At 58.9% G+C, this 21,268-nt stretch overlaps 1 protein-coding gene across 17 annotated transcripts in view; it reads right to left on the bottom strand.

The window, feature by feature from the left end:
- The window catches only part of PHLDB1 (pleckstrin homology like domain family B member 1), a 46,458-nt gene that overhangs the window by 17,016 nt on the left and 8,174 nt on the right, over positions 1 to 21,268 (bottom strand). For 6 of the 17 annotated variants that reach the window (XM_061203464.1, XM_061203467.1, XM_061203472.1 and 3 more), the window contains exons 4-14: positions 20,864 to 21,034; positions 13,463 to 13,588; positions 10,397 to 11,745; positions 7,692 to 7,973; positions 7,005 to 7,145; positions 6,754 to 6,891; positions 6,117 to 6,239; positions 4,028 to 4,156; positions 3,511 to 3,666; positions 1,123 to 1,233; positions 861 to 950 (exon numbers count right to left, since the gene is read on the bottom strand). In XM_061203464.1, the coding sequence (XP_061059447.1) occupies positions 861 to 950; positions 1,123 to 1,233; positions 3,511 to 3,666; positions 4,028 to 4,156; positions 6,117 to 6,239; positions 6,754 to 6,891; positions 7,005 to 7,145; positions 7,692 to 7,973; positions 10,397 to 11,745; positions 13,463 to 13,588; positions 20,864 to 21,034 (2,816 nt within the window). Of the gene's footprint in view, positions 1 to 860; positions 951 to 1,122; positions 1,234 to 3,510; positions 3,667 to 4,027; positions 4,157 to 6,116; positions 6,240 to 6,753; positions 6,892 to 7,004; positions 7,146 to 7,691; positions 7,974 to 10,396; positions 11,746 to 13,462; positions 13,589 to 16,321; positions 16,489 to 17,848; positions 17,864 to 19,752; positions 19,929 to 20,863; positions 21,035 to 21,268 lie in introns of those variants that run through there. The other 11 variants (XM_061203469.1, XM_061203470.1, XM_061203475.1 and 8 more) reach the window with 8 other exon arrangements.

The following is a 21,268-nucleotide window of genomic DNA, read 5'->3' on the forward strand; positions in this document are numbered from 1 at the left end:
ACAAACTCTGGCCAGACAAAGGATTACTGCCACGCGCCCTTCAGCTGGGCCATTGGGAGGAGCTGAGCGCAGAAGTTCAGCAAGCAGGCAGACAGGCAGTGAGTACAGCAGAGCAGGCAGTTAGCTGTGATTACCTCTTGCGCTTTGGGGCAGAGCTGAGTGGAAGCAGGTGGGGTTAAGGGACCAGAGGAGGCCCCAGCCTGAGAAGACCCTGGGAAGGGACCCAGAGCCGCCATCCCCAGCCCCACCTCTGAGGACTCGGAGATGAGCAGTTCAGCCTACAGAGAGGGTACGTGTGAGGGGCCTCACCCCTCACACTCAGCCCAGCCACCCCACCCCAGGCCCAAATTGTTTGCGCAATGAGCAGGAAACTCGGCACGTCCTGGTTGGGCCTCACACACCAGGCATGCAAAGACTCAGGAAAGAACGAGCCCCAATGCCCACTTCTGAGTCTGTAGCCTAGTTCCAGACAGAAGCCCAGGGAGCTCCAAGATCAGGACCCCTAGATCCCTATGCTGCCCCTTGAGCTGAGTCCACCCAGCCCTGGCCCTTACCAAACCTCTGAGCTGCCATCCTCCCCACCCGTGCCTCCTGAATCCCCCAGATGTGTTCAGTCACCCAAAATGGTAAGATCAGTGGGCTCCTGGGGGCCAGAAAGGCAGCTGAAAAGCAGCAACCTACCGGTAACCATAGAGGATCCAATCCCAGACCTCAGAGCCATTCCTACTCAAATTTCTCCAGTTCAGGAAAATGCCCCCATATTCAACCTCAGCTGTTGGGATGAAGGCACCATGTGTTGCTCCAGAGCCTCCCAGGAGACCCCTTGGGCCTGAGGCTGGGGCCCAAACCAACCACGTTACCTCTTTGAGGGTCGACGTGGTCTTCGGGAAAGCCCTGCTCCCTGTGAGCGAGTGGTATCTTCTTTCCAACATAGCCAGTTTCTCCTTCTCCTGCAAGCCCAAAGCGGCAGAATCAGAAAGGAGTGGGAGTGGGGCAAGGGGCCCCAAGTAAAGGGGGATCCCACCTGGCTGGCCAGTCTCCACCCCAGCCCTTCTGCACTCACCTCCCACTCCCCCAGCCCCTCGCCAGCCCTCATCCCCCGCCCAGCCTGACTGGGGCTACCTTCTGCAGCAGCTGCAGGGAGGCATTCTTATCCCGGGCTAGGCGTTCTGACTCTTGCACAGCCTGGGACCGGATCTGCCCAGCCTGACTGTCCAGGACCGCCAGGTGCTCCTGGAGGAGATGGGGGTAGTGGGTCAGACCCTGGGGAGACAGGGCTGAGCCCGAGGTGAGGCTTGGCCGTCTCTGCTGCCCAGAGACCCTGGGCTTGGGTGAAGGGAATCAACTAGTCCTTCTGTTCGGCCTCGTCTCACCCAAGGAAAACGCAGGCTGCTGTGGTCGGCTCCCTCACCCCTCCCTCGACCAGTGACCCCATGCCACCAGGCACACCAGCCAGAACTCAAGTTCCCAAATCTCTCTCCCCGCCCGCCCCAGTCAACGTGTCCGGAATCCCAGAGATGCTGACACGTTCTCCACCTGCCCCCGTGCTTCCATCCCACTGTCACCACCCCAACCCAGGCCCTCTGTTTCCTGGTCTGGACTTCTTCATCAGCCTCCTGCTTCCACTCTCTCAACTTTCTGATCCACCCCTACACTGCCACAGATAGCTTCCTAAAATGGCCTTTGAGGTTTGTTTTTGTTTGCTTGCTTGTCTGAATTTTCTAATCTTTTTAGAATGTATATTACTTGAATAATTTTTTTTAAATCCACGAGTAAGGGTAATCAGTCCTCTTCTCAAAACCTTTCAGCAACTCCTCATTACTCACAGGATAAAGCACAAACCCCTCAGCCAGCACTCAAGGGCTCCTGGAACTGGGCCTCCACTTTCCACACTCCCTCCTACCCTGAGCCCTCCGCGGCGTGCGCTCAGCTCGGCCCTATTGTAACGTCAGCGGTGCAGGTGTACACTCCCAGGCCTTTCTTATACGGTTCTCTTTGCCAGGAATGCTGTCCTGTCTTCTCCACCCATCAAGAGCTTATTTATCCTCCAAGACCAGACCCAATGCTATCTTCTCTCCAACATCTTCCTTGATCACCACTCAATTCCTTTGCTCCTTGCTCTGTGCTCAAATTATTCCATATCACCATTTGCCTTGTATTGCTGTTACTTGTGAATATATGTCTCCATCACCACCACCCCGCCCAAGCTGTCCGATCCAAGGGCTGGGCCAGTGTCTTTTTTGTCTCCATATCCCCAGTAGGGCTTAGCGCAATGCCTGGCTCAACAATCATGTGCTAAAAGGAAATGAAAAGATAATAAGTGAGAGAGAAGGAGAGGGGCTCGGGAAAATGGGCTGGGTTTAGCCAAGGAGGGCTTCCTGAAAGAGGAGGCCTTAAACTATCACCATTAAGAGCAAGACATAGGAGAGAAGGGAAGGAAGAAGGGAGCTGTACTAAATCTGGGGTCAGCCCAAGCAGACTGAAGCAGACCAGGTGGTAATCCTCACAACAAGATCTGCAATTTACTGTGAACCTGTCAGGACCCAAGAACTCTGCTAAATGCTTTGCATGTGTTACCTCATTTAACTCTCTTACGAGGCAGATGCCTTTATGCCCATTTCACTGATAGGTAGATGCATTTGTAAGGCAGAGCAGCTCAGGGAGAGAAGCAAGGGATCTGGACTCAGGGGGAAGTCCAGTGGCTCCCCACTTACCACCAAACTCAGGCTAGCCATCAAGCCCCACTTTTTGACGCCCCTCCCCAGTCTCACTGCCCTCACCTCCCACCCACTCACTCCAGCCTGGCAAAGTGCACATGCATGCATATGTGTGCACGAACACGCAAGTCTCAGCCACAGGTGTGTGGGCCGCCTGGCTCCTCCCCCTTCTCCTCACCCACATCTTCCTAACCCTTGCTTAACAAAAGCCTCCTCCCAACTTTACATCCCCACCCCAATACCCTGTCCTGGTCTGGCTGAGATCAGGAGGAGACATCACAGCATCTGGAGCTCCAGAACCAGCCAGGATGCGATACCAAATCCCCTTGTTTTACGGCTCAGCTGAGCCAGGGCTGAGCCAAGGCTGGAACCCAGGTGATGCCTTTCTAGTACCCCTGGCAGGCTCTAATATCCAGATCTCAGGTCTTTGTATGTGTCCCAGCACTTCCATCAGAGAGCTCTACAAGGGCAGGAGCAAGTCTCCTCTTCAGCCCCCTCCTCCATCTCCATTTCTCCCTTCACCTGCCCAGCCAAGGCCCAGCTCTGAATGTGAGCCCAATCCACTTTCCACTGGAGGACTGGGGGGAGTCAGAGCTTAATAACAATAGCTATTGTTCGCTGAGTGCTTACTATGATCATGTCCTATGCTGTCTTCACATACAGCATCTCCTTTAACGCTCACAACAGCCTGTTATTGTTCTTGTTTTACAGATGAGGAAAGCGAGGCTCAGCAAGGTGAAGTCTAGCCGGCACTGCGGGCCTCGCGGCAGGGATGGGGGCCGGGGGGGCGCACCTTCCTCTTGGCGATGCTACGGAGCAGCTCGGCCTTGCTCCGGAGCAGCCCTTGGCCAGCCAGCTCGCGCTCCTCCTCCACGCGGCTCTCCCGCTCCAGCTGCTGGAACTCCAAGTCTTCAAAGAGCTTTGTCTCAGTCTCCAGGGCTTCTGCCTCCTTGAACGACAGTGACAAAGGGGATCGGGTGGTGCTCACGATATCACTCTGCGCCTGGAAGGCCAGGTCACAGAGGTGAGAGTTCTGGGGGCTGGACCCGGGGAAACGGAGGAAGGGACCTGTCCCCACCCCGCCCCCTTTCCTCCGCTCGGCTCTGCCCCTTTGCCGGGCAGCGCTGCCTGCAGTAGCAGAAAGGAGAACCTCCATCCCCCCCAATCCTTCCCCGTCCCCTCCAAGCCACAACACGGACCCTGGCGTCCGACAGGTACTGCAGGGCCCAGGCGGTCCCGGCCCACCGCTCCTCTCTTCCGGGCGGGCGGCCCTCGGGGGCGGGGAGGGGGCGGGGGCTGGTGAAACTGACCCTTCTCAGCTGCTCCTGTAACTGTTCCCGCACTGACTCGGGGCAGTTATCGAGCTGCGTCTGGAGCTCGGCGTAGAGCGCCTGGCGGGCCTCCAGGTGCCTCCGTCCCGCGGCCAGCTCCGCCCTCTCCTGGTCGCCGGAGGGGGAGGGGGCGGGCACAGGGGAGAAACAGAACACACACTCCTCAACTCCGGCCCGGGGCAGCGGCGGCGCGGGGCGGGGCGCAGGGAAGGGGGGTGGGGTGCGGGGAGAAGAGAAAGAAGGCGGGGAACGAAAGGAGTTTAACCAGGAGAGGAGAGAGCAAACAGGAGAAAGGGAAATAAGGAGGAAGAGGTGCAGAGTGGGAAAGGCAAAGAGCTGGGGTGTGAGACAGGGCTGGAGGTGCAGGCGATGGTGTCACAGGCAGGGGTGTGGGTCCCAGGCAGAAATGTTGGTCTCTTGGAGTCCCTTGAACTAGAAAGGTTTGGGCAAGTCCTCGGAAGAGGCCCTCTGTTTTCTCTCCAAACCAGTCAAAGCCAAAGCTGGTTCCACATCACAAACACGGAGCCTCTAGCTGCTGTTCCTCCCCCTCTTCCGCTTCCCAGAGACCAAAATTTAACCCTGGGAAAAGGGTAGAGTTGGTGGGGATTAAATCCAGGGGTTGGGTGTGAATTGGGAGCCGAGGATGTTAAAGCTACAGCAGTGCAGTGGAGGGGACCCCAACCCAACCCCCTTGGCCTCCCCACCTCCTGCCCAGGGTGGGGGTGGGGTGCTGGCACTGCAGGCTGAACTTCAGTAGGATGAGGGTTGCAATTAGTTCGGCCCGTTGCCATGGTAATAGGAGCCCCAGGAGTGGGTACAGAGAGGAGGTGGATGGCTCTGTCTGGGTCGAGATGACACCTCTGAGGGTGGGAAGGGGGGATGCAGGGAGGAGCTGGTGAGTCACCCCTCCCAAGGACAGGCAGAGGAGAAAGTGTGATTACTGATTCCAAAGCCAGAATGGGGCCATGGGCCGGGCGCTGGGGAGGGAAGCTGAGGGAACCTTCCCCACTGCCACCACCACCGTGGCCACCACCATCACCACCTCCACCTCAAATAACTGGGCCCAGAGAGAAGGCAAAGTCCATGCCTCCAGGCAATGCCAGGTCAATGAGAAATGAGGTTAGACAGGTTCCTGCTGAAATGCTGAGCTTCACCCTGGAGTCCTTGTGCTGAACCCTGCCTCTATCCGCCCTCCACCCCACGCCCCCATCCTCATCCAGGAGAGGAGGGCCTGATCAGGCCCGTTTCTGAGGTCCAAGCGCTTCCCCATGCTTGGACTCAGCCTTTGCAATACCCTATGTTCTGAATGGATCAGGGGTGGGAGTGGGGAGAGACCTACCCCTTCCCACCCTCTGGTTGGAGTATCTGAAATTGGGAAGCCCCAGAGGAAAGCTAGGAAGGGTAGCCACTGTGTGGCAGAGAGCCCCTGTCCGTGCCCTCCCCGGGCCATGCCACCACCACTGGACCTCCTCATCCCTCCGCTCAGGAGGGAAGACAGGTGATGGCTGGAGGACAGCCCGCCTCTCCTCTGTGCAGGAAACTGCCAACGGTCTGTGGTGGCCGCACCCTGGCTTTTCCAAATGAGAGGAGCTCTTCTGGCCGAGAGGCTCCTCAGCCAAGCATTTCCCCCAATTTTGTACCCCTCCTGCCAATGCCCCACTGAGTAAAGTTGAGCTGTGCCCCCTGCCCACTCCTTTCTGATCAAAACCCTGGGGTCCCACACCAAGAACGGAAGGAGGCAACATTAGAGGGGAGGGGCCAAGGGCACAGGGGTGCCCATGGAGTTAGTGCAAAAGCAGGCACGGCTCAGCCCTGCCTGGGTGGCACTGGCAGTTAGGGACATGCAGAGAGCCCAGGACAGTGATTAGAGGGGGCGTTAGTGCAGGCCTGGTTGGTAAGCGTGGAGTTAATTTGGCACAGAATTTGGGAGTGTGGTTTTGGGGGCCAGAGCCAAAGCTCCAAAAAAAAGGGTGGGAGGGTCAAAGAATTTTTAAGAGCTTCAAAACTGAGGGGCAGGAGGAAGACACTCTCAAAAAATCCAGAGGAAAATTAATTCTTGGAAAAATACTGTCAAGTCCAGAAATAGGTGGCCCCTCTCCACTTCGGAGCTTTTGGCACGTTGTTGGACATCTTGGGCGTGGCTGACACGGCCCCTGTGGGATGAAGCGGCCCCAGCAGGCTGGCACGAAATCTGAAAGGGTCAGGGGCAGGAGCTGGGACCATCTGGGATGGGAGGCTGCAGATCCTGAAGGCTCAGGGGAAGCAGAGACCTGAGGGCCATCTCCCAAAGACCACATCCTGAGCACCGGAGCCATGCTTGGCGGGGGATGTCCTCCAGATGCAGACACCCAGACCTGAATCACTCCCCAGCACCAGTGCCTTGGGCTGTGCTCACCACCCAAGAAGGGGCTTCGGCACTTCCTAGAAGGGGCACGAAGGGCCCAGAATGGCAGGCACCCAGGCACCCAGATGTAGAACAGAGACCCAGGCAGAGGAGACCCCAGACACCAGCCCAGACCCTGGCAGCGCCCTCCAAGCTGGTACTTTCCACGGAGAATAAGGCCCCCTGCCCCTGGAGGGGCCCAGAGACCAGCCGGTCTGCAGGATGAACGATGAGGTAAGAGGTTAGGGGCCCCAGAGAAGGCATCTCTCCTCTTCTCCCAGGCCACAGGCGCCAGCACTGAGCCAGGCCTGGTGTGGGTTACCTTGTCCCTCTCCTTCTGGAGGCCCGTCTCCAAGGTCAGCAGCTTCTCCTGCAGCTGGTCCAGCGTCTTCTGCTCCTTCAGCAGCAGCGCGCGCTCTGCTTCCCTCTCCCCCTGCAGCAGTGCCCGCTCCATCTCAGCCTGGAGGCAACAGCAGGGTCCGCGTCAAGGCCACTCAAGGCAGCGGGGCTCAGGCCGCTCCGGGGCCCGGCACCGTGCCTGGGGAGGAGCCCAGCCGGGGCCCTCGCGCTCACCTCCCGCGCCGACTCCTGCAGCTGCTGCTCCAGCTCCTTCACCCGCACTTTGAGCTGCTCCACTCGCCCCAGCACCTGAGCCCGCTCCTCTTCCAGGGCCAGCACCTCTCCCTGGAGCTTGGCGCTAGGTGCATCTTCGTGCTGGAGGGGAGGGGAGCCATCAGCTAGGGAAGCCTAGAGCCTTCCAGGATGAGACTAAGAAAATGGATCCCCATTCCTCAGGGGGGTGCTCGGAAGGAGCAGCTCGACTGAGATAGGAGGAAGTTCCCCTCCCTGCAAGGGGAGCGGTACAGCTTGGCTAAAAGTAATAGACTCGCCGCTGAGTGCCAGGCCTGGGTGGGGTTCCCAGGAAAGCCAGGTCATAAAGCATATTTATAGCTTGGGAGACTCATCAACACCTCCCCCTCTTCCTTGCCTCCTCTTTCTTTTTTTTTTTTTTTTGGCCCCCGCTACTGGATACGGGGGGATCTTAGTTCCCGGAGCAGGGATCATCGCACGAACCCACACCCCCTGCGCGGAGTCTCAACCAGTGGACTGCCAGGGGAGTCCCGCCTCCTCATTTCTACACCCTGATGTCGTCCCAAACTTCATATACTTCCCCCTCGCTGGGCCTTGGCATCCACCACACACGCGTGCCTCCTCGGCCTCCAGCAGGCCACCCCGCGCCCACCTCCTGCTGGGTCCCACCTCCTGCTGGGTGCTCTCAGTGCTACTGCACTCCTCCTTGAGATTCTCCTCGTCCGAGCGCTCCACAGTCTCCCACAGGCGTTGGGTGGCACCTCCAGGCTCCTCGTTGCTCCGCCCAGAGGCCCCAGTGCCCCCCGCAAGGCCTCGTGAGGGCCTCCGGCCGGCCAGAGCCAAGGCTGCGGCGGCCTCCCCGATGCTGGGCAGATCCCCGGCCTCAGGTCCCCCGTCGGCCCGGCTGTACTCGGCGCATAAGTTCAGGATGGTCTCCAGGCGCTGGCGTTCCTGGGGAGGGTGGACAGAGCAGGGCGTAAGGGGAGGAGGCTGGGTCCCAGGAGGGCTAGAGCCAGGCACGGTGTCCCGTCAGGAGAGAGGACTAGGACTCTAGGAGCTCGGGGTCAGAATCAAGTCAGGAGAGCCCAGAGCCCAAGGTCTGGGGAGGCAGAGGGAAGGAGGGTGGGTGCCCCAGCGGCGGGCAGGAGGAACCAGGCTGTCGTGCCACCTGCCCACGTGGCCAGCCCCTCCCGTCTTCCTGTTTCCTCTCCCTTCTCATTCTGTACCAGGGTGGGCTTCCTCGTGAACACACAGGGAAACACACGCTGGTAAGCAGAGTAAAGAACACAATGAGACACAGATAAACACGCAGGTGTTCATGCTGACACGGATACACGTAGACCCAAAGACATCAGGGCCCACAGAGACGCTGCCACATATCAGTACTGACACATGAGGACACAACATGTACCCCGGGCCTGCATTAACAGGCAGCTACACACAAACACCCAGTCCTGACATGCACAAACGCACACTGGCACACACACGGATAAACACAGTCTAGCACACAGACAGGTGGGCACCGACACAGGCAGGGCCGGAACACAGACCCGGGGGCCCACAGGGACCTGACACAGGTTCACACAAAGATGTGCTTAGCGTGTATACACCCTGCCCGAGAGGCCTGGGCCACAGCCCTCCTCATCCCCATCTCAGCTCCACTCACCCTCTGGCAGCCCTCGGCTCCTTCCCAGCAGGGCGGGCTGCTGCCAGCACTTGAATGCCTGGGCCCAGGTGTCAGTGCTCCGTGGCCCGGCTGTTGCATCCGCCCCATCCCCACACAGCCCACCCAGATACCTCCCAGGGGCCTAAGAAGGTGAAGGAGGGATAGTAGAGGTGTGCTCCCGGTCTGTGCCCCCTCTCCCACTCACAGCACTCCAGACTTGGAGCTTCCCCAGTCTCTCTCTGGGGTCCCTCAACCTCTGGTGTCTCTCACCAGTTTGGCCAGGACCCCCCAGACACTTACCCAGCTTCCCTCCTGCTGCTTACCCAGTTCCATAGCAAGAAAACCAGGAACAAGAGTCTCAGCACCCAGGAGGCTGGGCCAGTGCACCCGCCCCTGCCCCAGGACCCAGATAAGCAGCCCGGTGGAGGTGGGAGGGGCAGGGCAGGCAGCCTCCAAGATTTAAAGTGGCAGGTGGGGCAGGTAAGGGCTGGGGAGGCACGTGGGGCGGGGCGGGGGAGGGGTCAGGAAGGCTGAATGGAGTTGAGGGAGGCTGGCCCCACCACTCTGCCCGTGCCAGGTTCACTGCCCCCTCTCCAGGATGGGACCCCGGCGGGGGGCAAGCACTCTTGCCTAGGCCAGGCAAAAACAGAAGATATAGTAACTTAGAAGACTGGGGGTCCTGCCTCATCCCTCCCGGACCCAACACAGACACGCGGTCCCACACCCTCACCTCACCCAAAGCTATCCCAACCTCTTCTCAAAGGGCTCCAGGCAAACCTCCTCAGTTCTGATTCTCCTCCTCAAACCAATCCCAGTGTCCCTGGGCCCCCAGGAACCCCGTTCTTCTGCTCGCAAGGGAAAGAGGGCAGAATCTATTCTCCTGTGCATGTGCTCCAGCGTGGACACACCAGCCAGAGCCCCTCAAGCTCCCTGCTCTATCTGGGGAATCGCAGCCCCCACCCAGCTCAGATGCCATCTCCAGGACAGCTGCCCAGAACCACACCCAGCCCCCAAAGGCACCCACACGTGTGCGCATGCACACACACACCAGCACACATAATTACTATCACACAGACTGACCTGGATCAGCCAGGGGCCGCCCATCCTGTTCTCTTCTTCTCCCCTGCCACCCCCATTTCCAGACGATCCAGCATGGGCCAGGATGAGCAGCTCCCACCCATGTATAGAGGCCAAAGAGAAGCAAGAAAGAAGGACCAGAGGCTTTTCTAAAGAATAAGCCTTGGAAAGACAGGAGACGTGGGTTCCAATTCCAGCTCTGCCAGAACTTGCTGTGTGACCTTGCACAAACCCATTCCCCTCTCTGGGCTTCAGCCTTCTAATCATCAAGACCTGCTTCTCAAACTGAGACATACAAAGCTTCATCGTAAATGTGGTGTGTTTTCCTAGAGCTTCATTGTATTCAGATACATAATGTGAAACTTCTTTTATACATGAAAACAAACATTGTGTTATAGAATAAATGCAAAGTGAGCATGAATTTGAAATAAGGTCTTAGAGACTTCAAAGAAAGTTCTTGTTCAGGGCACCAGAGCCTTGAGATACTGGTCACTACGGTGTATCCCGGAAGTGGAAAAGCTTGGGAAGCCCAGGCCCTGTCCACGGGCCCCTCCCTCCCTGCCAGCTGGCCCGCCCACACCCTGGCAGAGCCCCTGTCATGATGCCAGCAGCCTCCCTGGCATCCGCTCACCAGCCTCTCCATCTCCTGCTCCCGAAGCCGCTCTTGGCGCTGCCGCCGGTGGTACTCCAGGAGGTCATCCTCATTGTCACTGATCTCTGTGATGCTATTTTTCCGCTCCCGAGTGACAGGCACTCGCAAGTCCCCGCTGGAGAGCTTCCTCTGGGCACGGGGGCTCTGGCGGGGTGAAGCCCCAGTCAAAGAGCCCAGACTATAAGCCGGGCTCAGCCTGCCACTGAAGCTGCCCTTGCGGGGTGCCAGGGACTCCCCGAGTGTGGGTGAGGGGCTCCGTGTCCTACGGCCCCGCGCCCCCAGCGTCACGGAGAAGTCCTCTGGTGAAGCCCCATGGGCTGCCCAGCGCCGGGGTCGGGGACTCTCTGCCACTTCCCTGGTTAGTTTGGGATCTGGGGTGGTCCGGGCGGGCATGGGCGAGAGAGCCCTTCGGGACAGAGATGGGCTCAAGGGAGGCAGTTCTCTCATACTGTCCAGGCCCCGCCGGCCTAGGCGGGGACTCTCGGGAGGCTGCAGGGTGCGGGTAGCGGACCCATCTGAAAATGTCCGGCCCACCAGCTGGCGCGAGGGGCTGGCTGTCAACACCCGCTCAGCGCCTGGCAGCTCCCGGAAAGGGCTGGGAGGGCGGTCCTGGAGCGTGCCAATCTTGCTTCGAGGAGCAGGGACCGGTGGCTGGAACTTGGGGCTGCCAGGAATGCTGGTGGGTTGGCCACGGGCACCGGAAGCCGGGTATTCACTCAGGCCAATCGCCACCAGGGGCAACTGTCCCCCCGGCCGGGGGCTCTCAGTGGCTCTGCAGGCCACTGCCAAGACAGTGGCTGCAGGGCTGTCTGTCCGCAGACCTCGGAGGCCAGGGCTGGGCGGCCTCTCGTGACCCCCCTTCCTGCCCAGCCGGGGGCTCTCAGAGGGGCGAGCACCACTGGGTCGGGACTGTGAGGGCTGCAGGGCCAAATGGTAGCTAGAGGACCGGGCAGGCACCAGGGGGGGCATGGAAGGTGCTGGCTCCTGCCCACTGGGGGAGTGGCTAGCACAGCTTCCACTGCTGGCTGGTGAGGAGAGCGGAGAGAAGGCTGGAGAGGTGTTCTCATAGCTGGAGCCCACGGACATGGCGCCGGGGCTGGTCGGGGGGGACAGCAGGTAGCGGCCACCATTGGCCATCGGTGACAGTGGGGAAGTGGCGGCAGGCTTCTTGCCAGCAGCTCCAGGCTCCTCGAGCACCAGTGAGTCCATGATCTCCTGCAGGTCCTTCTCAATAGAGGTCACCAGGGAACTGTGGCTGCCACAGGCTGAGGGTCCCTGGGTTGCGGGCTGTGGGGTGTGGTTCCCGTTCACCAAGCTTTCTGATTCTGCTGAAGGAAACCGCAAAGAGGCCTCAGGACCTGGTCTTCACCTCCTAGGCCCTAGGGAGCTGCAGACGCACAAGAGCGAGCACTCGCCATGTCCTGCCAGCAGAATAGGGCTGGAAGGCTCTGGAGGAGCAGCCAGGAGGTCTGGGTCCCAGTGCCAGCTCCGCCACTAACCTGCTGTGCAACCGCCCCAAGTCACTTGCCCTTGGTTTTGCCTTCTGTAAAGGAAGAGGGCTCTCCTGGCTCGAACATTTCATGACTTAGGACAGAGTCGGCAACAGGGCCAGGCACTTCTAAGGCCTTAGGTTGTTGCCTACTCACCCTAAGACTAGGTTCCTCCCTGCCTTGGTTTCCTCAACCTCCTCAAGCTCTACTTCAGGAAGGGCAGGTGGACGTTCTGCAAAGGGCATGGGGGCATGCTGGGGAGCGGGCCAGAAGTTCCGGGGCGGGGGGGGGTCCCAGTCTAATAGGACATAAGGGCCTCCCAACACAGCAGCCGAGACCCAGGAAAACACACACACAAAGCCTCCGGGGCTGGGCGAGGGGTGTGTGCAGCACCACTTTATCCAGTCAGAGGCAAGGGAGGGGCCTGGCCCTAAAGGCCAGTTCCTGGAAGCCAGGCTGGGCAGCAACTAGGTGCAGCTCAGTGCCTCCAATTAGCCCATTAAGCCATGCCAGCAAGAGCCTGCCTTTGCCCTGCCCCAGCCCTTGTCAACCAACCAGGAGTCTCTGAAACCAGTGCCCCAAACAGCTGAGGGAGTGGCATGACAAGGTCAGGGTGGGAGCAGGGTAAAGCTACCCAGGGAGTGGACTGGGAATCCAAGCTTCTGAGCCTCCAAGGGCCTAGAAAGGAGAAGAAGAAAAAGGCTTTGCAAGACTGAGTCTGGGTCCAAAATTATGGGGACTGTGTGGGACCAAAGGCAGAGGGGTTGCCGTGGATACTGGTGATCCCAGGGACCACCCATCTTTCCTCAGATCCCCAGACGATCCATTGAAGCCACTGATGCCACCCCGCTAGGTGTACCTGACACACATGTCCACCTGTCCCAGTAGCACGTTGACACCTGTCATCCCACAGCCATCTGAATACCCGTGCAAAGTCTGGGGTGGCAGGCCTATAGGCAGCCTCCTGATCTGCACCCAGCCCCCTAGGCAGCTGGGCTGAGGGGGGCTGTGCTGGCTCCCTGGGACAATCACCAACTCTCCTCCGGGGATCAATAATTCACACACAAACTGCAGCTGCTCCACTGAGTCATCAGCTGGCATGGCATGGCCTGGGGGTGGGGCAGGGCCCAAAGACACGATCACAAGCAGGTGGGACCCCCCCTCCCCGCCCCAGAGCTTACAGCAGCTCAGTTGGATGCTTCCTTCTGCCCCCACAGGCCACCCTCAAGGGTGAGGCTCCCTGGTAGTGACATAAGAGGGTCAGAGTCCCAGACACCGAGGTGGCACCGTCCAGGGCAGTGGGACACAGGCCGGCAGAGCCCCCCCATCCCTCAGGCACATGATTCCCCAATTCCAGCCAAGCAGCACTTCTTGGATCTCTTCCAGTGGCCAGACTGCCTGGCACTCTCCACCAGTGGCCCACGGCAGGTGGCAGCAAGCCCAGATCACGGGTATTGTCCTGCCCTGACGCTACAAGTGCGGCTGGAGTGGGCAAGGAGGAGGACTGTCCACGGGGTGCCACCAAACTAGCCACGTGCCCCAAGTGGGTACCTACCCAGGCCAGGACTGTAGGGGGGTCCAGGGGCCCGGCCCCCTGCCGGAATCATGCTCTTCATCCACTTGGCTTCAGCCGGGTGGTTAAAGCGGAGGAAGGTGGACTGACCCAGGCACAACATGCAGCCTGCAGAGAAACCAAACGCTAGGAAGGGCAGGCAGAGCTGAGGCAGCCCTCACCCCGCAGCACCAGCAGGCTCACCCCCAGCTCCGAAGAGTCATCCCCACCTGCGCTCAACGGCATCCACTTGGTCCACTCCTGACTCCCCCCGTGCCGGAGGCCCCAGCCCAGCTCCACAGCACAGGGCCGAGGGGAAAGAGCTCTGGTTTGTAAGTCCTAGTCCTAAATTTTCTTCATACTACCTGTGAGATCTTCAGGTAGAGTCACTTCACCTCCTTGAGTCTAGTTCTCTCATCAGAAAAATGAGGACAAAACCACTGACCTTGCAGAGTTAGAAAGACAGTGTATGCCAGTGCTCTGTAAGTGGAGAAGGCTCTCCAGAGAACACAGACACCCATGTGCCTCCCATCATGATCCATCTATCTGCCACTTGGGTGGAAGGGTCAGTTTGAGAGGCAGCAACTTCCAGGATCACAAAAAAGCTCTGAGACAGGGGACAGGGAAACACCATGGATCAGTCAGATGCCCCTGCGGGGACGAGAATTCGCTTCCTTAAGAGAGCTGCCTCCTTAAGAGAGCTGCCACCCTTTCTGACAGTCGGGAGCCACTGCTACCCTCTTTCTGTCAAAGCACTCTCTGGCCTGACATCGTCCTGCTCCTTGGTCTCCCCTGGAATGCAGCCAAGCCTAGGCCAGTGGGCCCAGCCTCAACCAAGCACATTCTCAGGCAGTAGACACAAGCCCAGTCCTGCCCAGGAAGTGTGAGTGCATGGAGGGGGGAGGGCATGTGGGAGCCAGAAAATGTAGCCAGGGGCACCGGGAGTGTGCACGGCGACAGGTGTGCCCACCGCGCCTAAGCCTGTCTGGCAGAACTCCTCCTCCCGGCCACACCAGGTGCTAGAGGGCTTCTGCACAAGATGCTCTGTTGGGAGAAGCCAGAGACCTGGTGGTCTCTACCACCCACTCTTCCAATTTGTCCATGCCCTTGGTCCCTGGCCCCAGGCTCTTCTCTACCCAATCTGGTGCCACTTGGCAACCCAAGCTTCATGCCAGTCTGAGCTAAGACTGGCAGGGAAGTCTACATTCCTAGACGCTGAGACAGTTCAGCTCAGGCGGGCCACAAGGGCATGGGGCATCCCAGGCCACGTGGGTACCTTGGCCGCCCACTGAGGAGCTCAGGAGCCTGTTGGGGGGCCCTGGGCATTGCCACGGATGGGGGGCTAGCAGGCTGAGAAGCCCATAGCAGACAACATAGTAGACAAAACCACCCACTTCTTCGGCAAACCCACAGGCCCTCCCAGGCAGGCACCAACGACTCTAAAGGTTGATGGGTGGTTAGGAAAGGAGGGAGCCTTCCCTGCCAAGCCACCAATCAGAGGAGCTGATCACAGAGTAATCATAACCGGAATAAATAATAGCCAGCCACACTGTCCACCTAATTACAACCACAGCTGTTTCAGAAAGAACCCTGACATTCCCCTCCCCCTCCTCTCAGCCATTTAACAAGCTAATTAATGATGAGTTTGCAGGGTCTAGACAGACCCACTCAACCCTAGGTTGATGGGGGGCAGGCAGGGAGGGGGGGCGGGGCAGATCAGGAGCCTGACCACATAGTCCAGACTGGGAAGGAGGTGGGCAGTCTGGGTGGATTCCAGCCCATCAGTGCCAGGCCCACCCAAGGAGGCTGTGGGCACCTACGGACCCCTGGCCCTGGCCCCTATAGCTGTGAGTTCCCTGCCCCTTCCTCTGCCCCTCACCCTCCTCTATACAAGGGGTGTGGCTATGCTGCCTCTGGGGCTATAAATAGGTGATGCCAGGCAGCAGAGCTGGATCTGTATTAATAGAGCGGGCAGGAGGGCAGCGGGACTGATTGCAGCTCAGCTCCTGCTCAAATTAACTCTCTATTTGCACTCAGGGGCCCCAGGCATGGCCCCAGCTCTGGTCCCATGCCCCCAGGGGCCTGGCAAGCCTACTTCTGGGAAGAAACCTCCTCTCTGCCCACTCCTGCCCCACACCTCCAAAGGTCAGCCCACTCACGAAACCCAAGAACCCCTTCTCATCCAGGCAGAGTTGTGTTTGTGCCCCTCGTCCCCAAAGGGGCTCAGGGCCCAGTTGTGTGCAGGTGGGTGGAGGAGCTGCACATCTGGAGGGAAAAAAACAAACGGGGCAAAGGAGAGCGTGGATCCTATCTCTGAGAGATGCAGGGGGGGGGAACACCACACGCACACACACTCTCATCCCGGCTCACACACATACACACTCAGAAACACACAGACACACAGATATAGGCACACAGCCTCACACCCAGAGCGACAGTCACTGCCCTGCTGGCCACACAAATAGAATGAACTGGCCAAAAGGAGGCTGGGGCGAAGGGAAGATGGGAGGAGGGGCCTTGGCTCCTTCCATCCGAGACCCCTCTGAGCCGTAACACAGGCTCCACTCATCCTAACCAGGACCCCTCAACCCCGTCGAGGGGCAGGTCCCACGGAGGGGACCGCCTAGTGCTGGGGAAAATGAAGTCTGCCCCGCTGAGGAGTGGCCCCGAGCCCAGGCGCCCCACTTAGATATGTTCAGGGCTCACACACACGATCGAGCCTCACGGCCTCAAGCTCCCAAGCGGGGCCAGGGACCCGATCCCCCTCCTCGCACGCTTCCCCACCCCCTCCACGCCCCTCCCAGCCCGAGCTGCTCCGCGCCCGGCTGCCGGGGCTGCGGCCGCCGGGGGCTGAGGACTCACCACCGAATCCGGACCTCCGGACCGCTCGTCCCCGCTAGCTCGGGCCCTCCAGGTCCCCGGCCCGCCCCGGGCCTTTGGAGAGGCGGGCCGACCTCCCGCGCCGCCGGCTCCCGGCTCGGAGCAGCGAGCGGAGAGGCAGCGAGCAGCCACCAATGCCCGGGGAGGGGCGGGCCGGCCACTGGCGGCGGGGGAAGGGAGCCAGGGAGGGAGGGACAAAGGAGAGGAGGAGGGGAAGAGGAAGTGATGGAGGAGAGGAGCGGAGAGGAGAGGGGAGCGGGATGGAGAGGGCGGGGCAGGGAGGGGGGGATGCGGGGAGGGAGCCAGCTCAGAATTCCGGAGCCCGGGTCAGGAGTAGAAGTGGGGCAGGGAGGAAAGGTTCCAGGGAGATGACAGAGAGAAGGAAAGGTGAGAGGTAGATACAGAGACCAGAGAGTGAAGAGCCAGGAGGCAGAAGTGAGGAGAATTGGGGTCTCACTGAGACCCCTCTCTGGCGAGAAGTCACCAGAGGCCTAGGAGGGGGCCGGCCCAGCCCCTGACTGGCTGGTCACTTTGGGCCAGTCACACTCTCTGGCCTCGGGTTCCTTAACAGAGTGAGGAGGCTGGCTTGATGACAGCAGAGGTTAAGCTCTGACAGTCCATGGCTCCGTATATTAGAGAGAAGAGTGAAACTCCTGGGAATCCAGCTAAGTCACTGGGTCCAGCTCTGGCCCTCAGTCTGCCACCGTGACAAGTGCAGGCCAAGGCAGTGCTGTGTGCAATGTGAGCGGCACTGAGCCCAGCCCCTGTCTCCACCCTAAACACCTCCTCCTTTGCCCCCCTAACCCCCACCCTCCCAGCAGTTCACCTCGCCCCATGACCCACACTGGACCAAGGCACTGCCTCTTCCAAGCCAGCCCACTTCCCCGGGGCTCCAGAAGCCAACCCACCTCCTCCCAACCACAACCACCAGTCGTGCTAGCCCCGTAAAGAGCTCTCCCACCCCAAGGAGGTACCCTTCCCATCTGGAAACACAGTGCCAGCCGCCTCTGGAGCCCCCAGGACCAGGCTGAGGTTCTGGGCCAGGCAAGTACCTACCACCCAGCCTGGGCCCCAGAAAGTTCCTCTCATTCCAGGGACTGGCCTCTGGACACCAGAACCTTAAGGGACACACTGTGTTCTCTCAGACGTCTTCTGTGTGCTCAGAGCTCACATAGCCCCACACACTCTCTCCCAGGTACACACCAACACCTGCTCGGTCACACAGACACCACTCCGCTGTGCATACTCTGAGTCACACAGACACCCCAGTTAAACACGTCCTGTCTCTCATACACATTTATTCTCAAACACACCACCCGTCAGGCACCAGCCCCTCTCTTGGTTATACCCTCACTCAGGCACAGATAGCCTTTCACTCAGTCCCCAGAGAGACTCTGAAATCAAAAGTCAACCTCCTTAGAGAAATAGTCAAACAATTTTTCCACCCTCACTGAACTCCTACCCACCCAGCCATACTACACACACACGCGCGCGCGCGCGCTCACATACTCACATACAGCTTATTCCCCTTCTGAAGGAAAAAGGAAAACCATATAGGGTCAAATGCAAAATAGGGGGAGGGTTTAAAAAAAAAATCTCCTCAGGAAATGTGATTCATCGGTCTGGAAACTGTGACGGCCAGCTGGACAGACCCAGACGGACACAGAGGATACCGCCAGGGAGAAATGGGGCAGGAGGCAGGCACAAAGAAGTGGGGAGCTAGGAGCATTTGCTTTTTCTCTCCTTCCTTTGAGCTTTATTAGTCAAGATCTTTATCAGTCTTATAACAGAGGACAGTTGGAGGCGTCACTCCCATTTTACAGAAGGAATAACTGAGAGCTGGGTGGAAGAGGAAGAGGCTCAGTGTCCTGGATCCCAGAGGGAGGCAGCTGGATCGCTCAGGAATCCTGGCTCGCCAGCCACATTCCGGGGAGCCTCTCCTGCTGGCCCTCACAGAAGCCCCTACCCACCAAGGGGGCGCCTGGGGAGTGAAAGAGACTCGGACGAAGGGCTGGCAGTGAATGCTGGGAGAGGATGAGGACCTTCTGTCTAGACAGCCTGGTCCCTGAGCTTCATGGCTTTCCGGGCCCTTCCCTACTTGGTCCCCTCCCAGATCTTTCATGTGGTCTGGCGATGTGGTCTCGGGGCGGGACAGCCTAGACCCAGATTGAGATTCCTCCTCATTTCCTTGGTCCTCTTCCTAGCTCCACCTCTTGTTCTGTAGAGAGAGGGCAGCGTGAGATGTCCCAGGATACACGGGGATAGACTGAAAGCAGGATCTCCCTGGCCCCCATGTCCATAGCTCTAGCTAAAGGTTGGCATCTGTTTTCTGCCTGCTTCCCCCCACCCCTGGCCAGGCATATTCCTGCTGGAAGAGCCTGTCACTGCCACCCTGCTCGTGATGACGTGTGCCTCTCCAATTGCCTATGGCTGGGCCCAGTGCCCAGAATGATGCATCCAAGGCCCGGCCCAGCCAGAGAGGGCTCCTTGTTATTTCTAGGGTAGCCCTCTGTTTTTCAAAGAGGGGGGGGTCCCCCCTACAAGGCTGGATCGGGGAAACAAGACAGGGAAAATGATCCTCTTGCATATATGCCCACAGACAGGCACGTGGCCAGTGAGTTCTCATATCCTCACAGGCGCACACACGGACACTTCGTCACCATCAGCCCTGAGTTCACCCCTGCCCCCAACTTGAACACTCTGATCCATAAACACAAGGAAAGACACAAACACAAAGAAACACAAGCCCAGAGTCACAAACACATCCGGAGATACATAAACACACTCCAGTTACACAGACACACAGAGATAGCACATGCACCCCCGAGCCACCCAGTTTCCAGGGAAACGCACTCCCAAGAATGTCCGGAGTGGGGCCAGGCAGGGCTGGGCTTGGTGCCTTGCTCCAGAGATGAGACAAGGAAACCCTCAGCTCCTGGAGCCCAGGGGAGGGGTAGTGCTGGGGAGAAGAACACCCGTTCCTTTGTGCCTCTGCCTACCCCTCCCCAGGCTGCCAAGCTTCTGAGACAGGCGAGCCTAGACAAGGCAGCTATGGGGGTGGAAGGGAGTGAAAGGGAAGGGGGTTTAGGGTCAGGAGAGAGTGGGAGGGTACATAGTTGGCAGGGTGGGCTTTTGGCTGGGGAAGAGTTGGGGGTCACTTGGGCCACAGGAAATGCCTAAGAATTCCATCTTGGCCCAGGCTCTCCCTCTTCTCAGGGAGCTAAATGCTGCCCTGGGAAGACCGGGCAAGAGAGGCCTCCAGAGCATCGGTTCCTCCACCCTGCTCACAACGTACAGGGGAAGACAGTTCTTGCTCATGAACGTGAGGGATTTGGGGCTGGGCTCTTTCTCCAACCTTCTTTGAACTCTGCCTCTGCCTCTCCTTGCTGTTCTACTGTCTCCCTTCCACGTACCCAAATCTTGGGGAAGATGCTCTCTTTGAGATGGAAGAGTACGGTCAGGAGCCAGATGGCATCACAGCCAAAGCCTCAATTTATGGGGGTTCCTCCTCTTATCTGGAGTCAGAAAAGCCCTGGAGGAGATGAGGGCCTGCTTGCTGCTGCTCCTGGTAGACCTGTCTCCCTGGAGTCAGTTGTCACCCCCGACACTCCCAAAGGCAGGAAGGTTGGGTCTCCTGGGTCAGCCCTGAAGGGAGAGACCCCGAGAGGTGTGAAGAGAAGGAGAGAGGGAAACAGTGGAGTGAGTGGGATTTCCACTGCAAAGGAGCTTCCAGCCAGTAAGAGGTAAGAGTCCCAAGAAAACACTGCCAGGACATGGGTCCTCCTACTTGGAGCCAGGCTAAGTCCAAAGCTCCATCCTCTACCCCCCACCCAAATCCACTTTTGTCATCCCCCTAATATGGTGCTTCACTGTATACATTGATATACAGGGCAAACACACCTGGTTTATCAGAGTGCTACCTGGCCAACCCCTTACCTGCCTGGTCACCATAGTAACCAGAGGCCCAGTTTTTAGAGCTCCCTTACACAACGGAATGGCCTGTTGCTTTGGGAAACAGGGTGGTAACCATATTCATGACCTAAAAGCTACTGTCAACGGTGTTTTAACAGGAATGAGCGTGTCCTCAGATTTTGCCATCAGATTTTGCCCTTGTCCCATCGCCATTGTCCTCAACAGCTCCCCAACTTCAACAGCTTTTCAGAACAACTCCCTCTTGGCATCAGGGAACCATGCCATTTTTCCCCTCGCTGCTGCTCCAACTACTCTCCCCTAACAACCATGAGCGACCACTGCACCACTCCCCATGCCCTCTGAGAGCAGGAAGCAGGCCCTCTTCTCTCCCCACGGTGGCAGGGTGGGGGTGACCAGAGAAAAGCAGGTTGAAGACGAGTCTGGATGCTGGAGGGGTTTGGAAATGCACCTGATCCAGATGCACCTGAGCACCCCACCCCCAACTTGGCCACTCAGGCGGTTACCATGGCAACCACCACAGCAGGCTTCCCCTGCACCTGTCATGCACAAGCTTTTAAACAGCTCCCTAGGTTCAGGGCTGTCAGAACTTACCCTGAGTGAGTCGGGTGGGCTGCCGGACCAGGAGCCCATCAATAGTGCAGGCATTGCCGCAGGGGTAGAGGGTGAGGGTGCCCCGCAGGTTCTCGATGTAGCAGTGCTCTGGAGCCAGGCCTGGACCCTGCAGCGAGATGTCCCTGGCTGCAGAGCCAATCACTGTCCTCCCTGAAGACAGCAGGCAAACTGAGTCAGAGGGGTAATCCAGGCTGAGCTGGCAGAGATGGGGCAAGGAGGGCCACACTGGAAATCTACTGCCACCTCCTACTCCAGGGAGAATCACTGGCCACCCCTTTGGGGCCCCTGAGCCTGGTCGAGACAGTAAGGGGTAGAAGCTCTTCTCAGACCCAGAGATGAAGGCCCGAAGGGCACAGAGGATCCACAGATAGAGTAGGGAAGGGG

This window comes from Eubalaena glacialis, chromosome 10 (assembly GCF_028564815.1).
Source record: "Eubalaena glacialis isolate mEubGla1 chromosome 10, mEubGla1.1.hap2.+ XY, whole genome shotgun sequence".
Lineage (NCBI taxonomy): Eukaryota > Metazoa > Chordata > Mammalia > Artiodactyla > Balaenidae > Eubalaena > Eubalaena glacialis.